The sequence below is a fragment of the Mercenaria mercenaria genome, chromosome 1 (genome assembly GCF_021730395.1).
Source record: "Mercenaria mercenaria strain notata chromosome 1, MADL_Memer_1, whole genome shotgun sequence".
In the NCBI taxonomy this organism is placed as follows: domain Eukaryota; kingdom Metazoa; phylum Mollusca; class Bivalvia; order Venerida; family Veneridae; genus Mercenaria; species Mercenaria mercenaria.
In genome coordinates, this window is record NC_069361.1 from 72,597,535 (window position 1) to 72,607,886 (window position 10,352).

Consider the following 10,352-nt stretch of genomic DNA (forward strand, 5'->3'; position numbering starts at 1 on the left):
CTAAACCAGGTAGTATTGGTAAAAACCGACCAAAAGTTAATGTGAAAAAACCTAAACAAAAAACTTTGCCATGTTTGCCTGAACCTAGTACTTCAGGGATGAATGCTAAATCTGGAGCAGATGTTGGTATTGTATCAGACTCGGAGGATTCAGCAACAGAACTAGATTCTGCTGTGTCTGTAACCGATTCCATCCTGAAGAACTGAAACATTGCATCAGTCTCACTATCGTGCAGTGGGCATGCTATGATGTTTGTGATAGATGGTTCCACCTTAGATTCTGCTCACCAGTCCGTGGTATCAGAAGGTGCGATTCTTTCCTGTGCCCTACATGCACAGAAAAAGAAGAGTAACATTGCCATACATAATAGGACACCTTGTTAGTGTTATTTTGATATAGAAATGAAGAAAAACAAGCAATTGAAATTTTAACTGTTCCCTTTAGGGTTCTTTAGTGTATGTGTGTTAACAGTTAGTTGTTTTTAATCTTTGGAAAAACATTTGGAGAGTAACTGTACATAATCACATGATCGGCGAAATAAGGTGACGTCATCAAATGGGAGCACAAGTGAGTACCTTCATGTTTGTTTTGTTTTTACATCAAGTATATTGACCTATTTAAAAGCTAAACTTTATTTACTCAAACAGGACATGTTGTTTTTGGAAACTCCATAAACATTTTGGGAAATTGTGTATTTGCCTATTGTTTATTTCAAAATGTATGCTTGTACCAGCGGAAACTGGTTTCACGGGGATAATTAATGAATGTACAAAAATATTGATTTTAGAGTCCATGCTATTTGATTGTGAATTGAGGGCAAACACATTTGAAATATTATTCTTGCATAAAATCTACTTTTTACTGGATTCGCCCGTTTATGAATGGGAGAAAAATCTGTGCAAACAAGGGCAACTCGCGTGCTGTTAATACATGATTTTTATTTTTGAAATGCTTCAACACACCCTATATAGCTGCCTTCGCGGCTTCGGCTATATTTCCTCGGGGAGCTATATTCGGGGCACCTTTCCGTATAAAGCTCCCACGGAGCTATATTCTCCATATATAGCTCCGTTGCAAAAAACTGGAGCTATGAACGGAACATCTGAACTCGGGAGTCACGGAACGGGCTTGCTGACGTATGTGTCCGGCAGCCGCGGTTAGATCAGTCGGTAGAGCACTCATCCTGTAAGCGAGGGGTCCTGGGTTCGTGCCCCGGACTGACTGCACATTTTCTCTCACCCTGTGATAAAATACTGCTAGATAAGATACAAAACTTTAAACCCATGTTTCTAACTTCAGTTGCCAGTTATATATTTTTTTGTACAGGTGGATGATTCTTGGTCTTATTGTATCCGTATTCGAGACTATGAGCCTCCGCACTCTCGCTCACTAGCTCATACGAACGAATGGCTCGAGAAATCAAAATAAGGAAGCAAGGGACAGTAAATTTGAAAATTGTATAAATCTACGTTGATTCCAGCGCGAAAAAAAACAAAAAAAAAAAAAAAACACAAAAATCTAATTTTGAGAAATTCCAGGGAAATGTTGAGCGAATGTATTGCAAATACTTAGCGCTTTGCCATGCGATATTGTCAGCCTGCCGATTCTGTTGTATCTATGATAGAAACGATAAAACTCAGGACACTAAATTCTGAGTCAAAAATGGCCCAAAATGCTCACCTGTACCGTATTATTTGCAAATGACGGACTTAAATTTATAGCACGTGACCAGACAAAATTAATGGCGGGCAGAAAAGTGTCTCATAACCGCTTAATTTTTTAGCAAATTTGAAATGAATCTGGACGGCTTGATGACCGTTTCCATTTCGTCTGACTTCCGTTCTGGCAAGATTTTAGACCCATGCCATCTACACGTAGCTTGGAAAATCAATTCAACCATATATTTATTTTAGTTCTATAAACATCATCAATAACCAGTTGATTAATATAAATGACCCCTTCCACTTAAATGCCCACCTGTCTCCCAAGCACAGGCACAAGTATTGGACCTGGGACAAAAATATGACCAGATTGATAAAACCCTTGTTTTCATCATAAATGAGTCCAAAACTAAAAATATGTAGTGAAATATGAGCCCCCTTCGGAAGATACATGTCTCTACTGAAGGCCAGAATCTCGAGATTCGAGCCTGCAAGCAATTGGTTCACTTCCTGGGCCGTTGTGTAATTGTGCCTTACGGGAAAATATTCAATGAAATTCTATAAAACATATTACGTCATAATTACGTCATAAAGAATATCAGGGGGTCCAAACGCGTTTTCATACTATCTCCTAGAACCTTAAAGTTTCCTGGAAATAAAAAATCATATCGATAAAAAATAATTTATTGCGATGATGTTTTCAGAAAAAATTGTACAATTTTGCTGGAAAGTTTGAAATATTATCGTGATAGTTACCTAGCATCTCGAATTAACGCGAAATTTTGTCCTAAAACGTTTTCATGAAATAATAAAATATCTAGAAAATATTATTTATTGCTGAAATGTTGTTGTTTTGTTGTTTTTTTTTTTTTTCAGAAAAAAAAATGCACACATTTCCTGGAAAGTTTACAAATTATCTCGATACGATAGCTACCTAGCTATCTCGTGGCAGAAATATGCCACCATAAATTTTGCCAACATTTTTAATCTGTCAAAACTGCCCAAATTTCTCAGGCGTGGGTTTTACAGTATAAACTTAGCAACTAGTAGTACCAGTGAAATATAACTTACAGCGATTCTTTTATTTTTGGACCTTTAGCAGCAGGCAAACGGCAAAGACATCGAGTTTTGTTTATTTTAAGCAATAATGTTTCGAGCTTCTAGAGAATTTCAATCGTAAGGAAATCACAGTTTAAAACTACATACTTTTCTGTATCACTTGAAGTCATTAGCATTCGCTGACAATCAGTATTATGATTAAGACTGACTGCCATTCATTCTTTCCAAATATTCTTAGACAGAGTCCAATTGTTAACATTTTAACTCGTTAGATCTACCGACCACTGTATTTTTTATTAAAATCAAAGTACACGAAGGACTCTTGTACGGTCTCTACATCATGTGGATTAAATCTGTTAAAATACAATACTGCACTGTACATTAAAGTGCACTACTCTACTGAACTGTAACTATGTTAAAATATTCAATACACGACTGTACCTTTTATATGTCAACATATTCAGTTACACGAAAAATCACAAAACAAGTTTGTGGAGTTATGCATCTGTTCATAGATGCATAATTATCTTTATATTCACTGCCAATATGCATGCTGGTGCATAAGGAAATAAACCTAACCGAGTGGCATGCTTTTATGAAGTAAACAAGTATATTGTGAATGTTCCGTTTATTGGACAGAAAACAAAGTACACAAAGGATAACCTTGATTGGCAGACTGTGTAAATAGATAAGATTAGTTTCCACTTAATGACGTGCATATGATAACATATTGCTGAATAGCAGTTAACATGTTATTTAGTCCCTTCGTCGTTGGATGTTCATGTGAAACGGGAAAGTATTCATGTGGATCATTAGCAGTTTCATATATCTTACTAGATATTACATAAATTTAAGATTTGACCTATTAATATACATGTGGATACATAAGTCGTGTATATTAGAATATTTCAATTAGAAAACGAAATATTGTGTTTATTTCTGAATAATAAACTGAAGCATCACTACCTGAAATTTTTCATAAGGACTACAAAAGGAAATGGAATTCGTTAAGTTAACTGCTTTCATTATATTAATTTTAGCGGTGGCTTATTCACTTATTTTGAGATATGCAGGTAAACCAAGTCTCGGGGAATCTTTGGTGTCGGACAAAATCAGTGACGTATATGATTACGTCATAGTTGGTGCTGGATCTGCTGGTTCCGTCCTTGCGTCAAGATTATCGGAGGACGCAAATTATAGTGTTCTTCTTCTAGAAGCTGGAAATCACTTTGATTATGATAAAAATATTCATATACCAGGGCTAGCTTTAAGCTTTTTAAAAACGGATCTAGCGTGGCAGTTCAAAAGCGAAACGGAAAACGGAATATTTTTAGGACTGAAGGACAAAAAGACTGTTCTTCCGAAAGGGAGACTAGTTGGTGGAACAAGTGCTATTAATGCTTGTGTATATACTAGAGGAAACCCATTTGACTTTCATGAATGGGTAAATAAGTATGGATGCAAAGGTTGGGGATACAATGATTTATTACCCTTTTTCAAAAAAGCCGAAGATATAAAGATTCCCGGTCTGAAAACATCAAAATATCACGGAAGCGGAGGACCAATTGCAGTATCTGGAGTATTTTCAACACCCTTGGGGAAATACTTCATGAATGCAGGAAAAGAAACAGGTTACACTGAAACAGATTATAATGGCAAAATTCAGGAAGGATTTAGTCGAGTACAAACTAACATTCGGAACGGAGTTCGCAGTAGTACAGGACTGGAGTACCTTGGTAAAGTAGGCAGAAGACCAAATCTTGATATTTCTACCAATAGCTTGGTAACAAAAATACAGCTAGAACTAAAAATAGCAACAGGTGTTTATTTTATCAAGCAGGGAAGAAAACAATTTGTTAAGGCCAAAAGGGACATAATATTATCATCAGGTGTATTCAATTCTCCGCAGTTATTAATGTTATCAGGTGTTGGTCCAAAACGTCATTTGCAAGATTTAGGCATATCCGTGGAAACGGATCTACCGGTTGGACAAAAATTTGACGACCATGTTGGTATTGTCCTTTCAGCTAAAATAAACCAATCATTAAGCCTTACCATAGACACATTTAGCGGTGCGCGGCCTAAAATAGAGTATATGTTATTTGGAACAGGACCTTTTACTGCTACTAGTGAAGTTACAGCGTTTATGCATATCGACCAGTCCAAAATTGGAAAAGAACGTCCGGATATTCAGCTGTTTTTTCCGCCTTTTATTGTTGGTGATAACAACTTTTTAAATTACAACGATTCTGTTGCAGCAGAGCTTATCAACAATTATATAAACATACCAGGATTTTCTGCAATCATAGCTTTATTGCATCCAAGGAGCACTGGTACCGTGCGCTTACGAAGTACTGATCCATTTGACAGCCCAATATTGGATACAAATCATTTGAAAGACAAACAAGATATAGAAGACTTGTTAGCTGGTATCCGTATGTTTGAGAAGTTGATCTCAACGAAATCATTGCAGAGCATTGGTGCTGACATAAGCATTAATAAAGCGTCGTTCTGCTCTCATCACACATTCAGATCGGATGATTTTTGGAGATGCATGATACATCACATTGCACTAAATTTCCATCACTCAACAAGCACGTGTAAAATGGGAAGGAAGGATGATCCGACTTCAGTAGTAAATGTAGACCTTAAGGTTCATGGAATCAAGAATCTACGTGTTTGCGATGCCTCTGTATTTCCAGCAGTGACGTCCGGAAATATAAATGCACCGGTTATTGCAATTGCTGAGAAATTCGCAAATATGTTAAAGAAAGAGAGAAATTGAAAATTTGTCACAAATTTAAAGTCCTAAACTAAACCTTAAACTCAAGCTCTAACGATCGATCTTCCACACCCTTTGAAAGTGAGTATTAAGCCGGTGCTAGGGGGGCGTGAGCAGTGTAGCATTTTCCATTACTGCTCATGAACAGACAATCAAACCGAGTCTGCAATTTTCAACGTTTGCACTGTTCTCGGTGCTTCCGAAGGATCTACTTTCCAGATTATATTTAGTATTTTATTTACTTAAAAGAGGGACTGTGAAAATTATCAAGAACGAGAATAATTCAGAATATTTGAGTTCGCCATATTGGTTCCATAGAAAGTTATGAACTTCAGTTTGCTTGCGCAATTGATGGATTGACCGACCTACGTATTCGAACGCTCATGTCTATATTTGTATGACTATGTTTATGTGTAACATGTAATACACACTGATCAGCTGGTAATTATGGACTTACATTTGAAAATATGATCAACTACTTCATATTATCTATGTGAACATTAAAAGTTAAACATGTCTGTAGGCATCAGCTGAGTACTAGGTTTAAATAATTCATAACAAGTACATGTATAGCTAATAATAGAAATATAATTGTATGCTACTACTCAAATATTGAGTTATTTCAACAGATATCAATATAATATGTATGATATTTAACTGTAATACATTTTTTTGTGTGTGAAAGATATGCGCACATTAGACGTCTTTCATGATTTTTTATAATTATTATTGTACATTGTATGTATGAAAAGTAGCCGTATATATTTAAGTTATATTATTACAAGCTTGTTAATCAAAATGGTTCCATACAATAAATAAATGAGCCGTGCCATGAGAAAACCAACATAGTGGTTTTGCGACCTGCATCGATCCAGACCAGCCTGCGCATCCGCGCAGTCTGGTCAGGATCCATGCTGTTCGCTTTCAAACCTAATGGAATTAGAGAAACTAATAGCGAACAGCATGGATCCTGACCAGACTGCGCGGATGCGCAGGCTGGTCTGGATCCATGCTGGTCGCAAAACCCACTATGTTGGTTTTCACATGGCACGGCTCAACTATGAATGTCTAGTACCACATGCATTTCAAATGATTTGTAAAAATCATAAATGTTTACTTTCATCGATATTTTCTTTATGATGCTAATGCTAGTATTGTACATAATGCCCAACAAGATCACAATTTTTGCACTTCATACGAACTGCCAGAATACTGTTCTTTGCGTAAACGTCTTATAGATTTTTTTATCAGACTGCACGGATCTTGGTCTGCACTGGTCGCAAAGGCAGAATCATATGTGGCAGCATGCTAAAATTTATTGATCTGTTTTTTCCTTAAAAAATCTCTAAGACATACTTTTAAATTATGAAATCAGATTTAGCAAAAGTAAAAAAGTAGGATCTGTTCTATGGTGTAGATGAAGTTGCCGTATAAACGTTTTACGACGATTTATAGTTAGACCTAAATAAAGAATAAAGTAACCTAAATTGGGGTTATAATTGCTGACATTTCAAACATTATTGAATGCAGTTTAAAGAAAAAGATCAGATCTTGTAAACTTTCGTCGGGATTGTAGAATATAACTTGCGAAGCTTATTTATTATCACGCATAATGTTGTTGAAAAAAAATGTTATTTTATCAGTACGTTATGTGATATTGAATGTCAACAAACGGTAATAAGATACATACTACCGATTATTATTTGTAATTCACCGTCAGCGAAAAGTGAAGATGTAATTAAATGCATAGGTACACTTAATTTGGCAGTGTCACAAAAAATACACAGTCATCGTTTTATATTATCTAAATAATATAGCTGACATGTCAATATTGTAAATTGTTGCTACTAAGTCAGGTTAGTGTGTTTTCGTATAGCTGTGTAATGAAATATATTTGATCTTTTTCGTTGCATAAAAACAGCATGGTAAAACGCATTTACGTGCATGTTAAAATATGGTGAAAACTAAACGTTTCTAAATATATCATGACAGAACACTTGACAAACAATCCAGAACACAGAAGCTGGAGTTGTCACTAGGCCGTCCCGTCACAATCATATTACATCGGTACGGAATGTGCTCCATTGGTTACCAGTGAATTACAAGGTACAGTACAAGGTTCTGACTCACACCTTTAAGACTCTACACAATGAGACTTCTGCCTAAATAAGGGATATGATAGAAGCGTATAGACCAGTTAGAAACCTAATGTGACAGGTAACAAGACACGCTGTCACTATTTCAGCCAAAGACTAATACATAATGTATAGCAATCACTGCTTCCAATCTTTTGAATTCCCTTCAATCAAGATTAGAGAGTTGACATGCTGGCTGCTTTTAAAAGCCTGCTAAAATCTCACTTCTTTGAACAATAAGTCAAAACTGATGGATACACTTTTTCATATTATTCTTATAGTTATTTGTAACCATGGTAACTGATTTTTTTTTCAAAGAAGGCAGCATTGAAACATATACGTTATGTGTTTATTTATCTACTCCATGTCCCATTTTAATTTTGTGTTATAAAATGCAATTTCCAAACACTGAAACCGTTCCTACCTTTTCTAAACAATGCGAGAGTTACTACAGTGTTGTTGCCGTTACAATGACTTTTCACCTGAAGTTTCATACTTCATAGATCATTGCTCTACAGAATATATGTATACCACATTGCACAAAACGAGATCGAACGTACGTGTTTGTATATTGTATAAACATGTTTAAGTGAAAAAAGCCTGCGAATCCTACGAAATAGACCACAGACAGTCGAAAAAAGTTCAATCAATCTTTGTTACCTGTTCTGAAATTATATTTATGTAAGTATGAAATACAATGCTCTGTGAAGAGTAAAACTTTAAATCAAAATTAAATGGAGAGTGGCAACAAAAGATCTTACGTGATCATTAACAGTTATTTGAATTGCTCTTTGGATAAAGAAGGTAATTAAAATAGGCAAAATAGAACAACATCATACGAAGAGAATTTTTAATTTATGAACAGAAATTGGAAAAAACACTTGAATGTAAATAGATTTATGAACTTTTTATATAAAGAGTTCTTTGTTTCAAACAATGTATGATAGTTATCTACTTTGTTTAAATATTTCCACTTGTTCTTGTACTCAATTGCCATTTTAAATCTTCTAAAAATATCTTAATGTTTTCAAACTTCAGTATGTAAATGAATGTTCCTCATTTTATTTCTTTGAAATCAGACTTATCATTGATTTAAATAGACATTATTTTCAAAAAAGACATTATTCATCGTATAGGCGTTTTGTGTGTGTGTGCGTGCGTGCGTGCGTTTGTGTGTGAGTGTGTTTTATACATAATTTACCATATGCAGATGGCAACAGTTGCCCATTATAGTTAAATGTTTTTCAGATAGTGCCATAAAAACTGACTGTTTCTACTTAAATAATCTTCAATTCACTGTTTAGCATTATCGCTGTTCCTACAATTTCTTTCAGTTTCAATTTAGGCCCTTCCTCGTCGCGAAATCCAGGAACCTACTGGAGTACATCCTCTATCATCTATCATCACTGGTCAGCTAAAACTGACTTTTTATGCAGAGAGGAATCAAATTCTCACACAATTCTTAAAACTGGAAACATATTCAATATTTTTCAAGGGAGGTTGTTTCTCTTGCAATGTGTCGTTTAGGGAGTAGGACTACGACGACGCATGCAAAGAATTGTATAATGTTATTTAAGATATTTTGCGATTACTTCCATATTGATTAGGCATCTATACATAAAACTTTGATGAAATATTAATTTTCCTTTTTGTTATTGTCACAGGGTGAGAAAAATGTGCAGCCAGACCGGGACTCGAACCCGGGGCCTCGGAATACCGTTCCGATGCTCTACCGACTGAGCTATCCGGCCGCCTACACATTTTCTCCCCGTTTAAATATTCAAGTTCTATACCGTGACATATTTCCCCACCATTTTGAAATTCGTCCTCGAATTTCAGGTAGCAGATGGCGGTTTTTTCTAGTACTTCGGACTTCCGAGCGATGTGGCCAAGTCAGACGGCTTCCGATATCTTACGAGATGCAGACCTGAAAATAAAAAGATACCGGTTTACATCTTACTTGAAGAAGAAAATAAAATACATAGTAAACTTCATACAAAGCATAGATTTTTAAATCCACAAGCCACCTGAAAGATAATTTCAGCCCGCGAAAATACATGACATTTCAGCCCAAATTAGCAATATCTCCAACTGGCCTTAAAATGTAAGGGGAAATGATAGAGCCAAATGGCCACTTGCATTCTGTACTCAGTTTCAAGTATTACTTGCAGAGCTGGACAAAAATACCTGTCTACCGATTACTTTTTTCACTATTTTCAACTGTGTGAGGCCTATATGACATTTGACAGTTCACGAGACGCTCAATGCTGATAGTGGTATATATGCATTTCAAGCATTTATATGAAAATGATGCCATCAAGCTTACATTCGTATCTGCCAGAATTTCTGCAACATACCATTCTTAAACTTGTTAATCACAAACTCACATCAACAAATATTTCAAACATCAAAACAGCCTTCACTTCAAGGTTTTATCTCTAATGACAGATTTTGACCCTGGCCAATTCGAATCTGTGGCTGGAAACTACCAACTGCTACCTCAGCGGGTACTTTATATATAAGCAATTACAGGTGTCGGAGACTAACCAGTGTAATGCCGTCACGGTCCCATGTTGGGCGCCATTTGTCACCCTTCTTCTTGCTCCCAACTAGCTCAAGTATTTTATAGTTGTAGATGACTTGGCTACATGGCTGTATGTGGGGGTGGGTCGGATGACAAAGATTTTTTAATGTTCAATTATGGGTTTAATAATA

The 10,352-nt window shown here is 35.8% G+C and overlaps 1 protein-coding gene and 1 non-coding gene across 2 annotated transcripts; one reads left to right on the forward strand and one right to left on the reverse strand.

Annotated features, from left to right (window-relative positions):
* Positions 1-248: 248 nt before the first annotated feature.
* LOC123565353 (glucose dehydrogenase [FAD, quinone]-like) lies at positions 249-5,505 on the forward strand. The gene is made up of 2 exons (XM_045359221.2): positions 249-378; positions 3,761-5,505. Exons 1-2 carry the CDS (start codon positions 249-251, stop codon positions 5,503-5,505), a joined length of 1,875 nt encoding a protein of 624 aa, XP_045215156.2.
* Positions 5,506-9,316: 3,811 nt separating this feature from the next.
* On the reverse strand, positions 9,317-9,388 carry Trnat-ggu (transfer RNA threonine (anticodon GGU)). The gene has a single exon. It is a non-coding gene; the product is annotated as a tRNA-Thr (tRNA).
* Positions 9,389-10,352: the final 964 nt, after the last annotated feature.

What these genes read in the sequence shown, in the direction of transcription:
- LOC123565353 (XM_045359221.2), top strand. Translation starts at nt 249, where the DNA reads ATGTTTGTGATAGATGGTTCCACCTTAGATTCTGCTCACCAGTCCGTG. An exon ending in CATACATAATAGGACACCTT is followed by an intron (nt 379 to 3,760) that starts GTTAGTGTTATT and finishes TATTAATTTTAG; the next exon opens with CGGTGGCTTATTCACTTATT.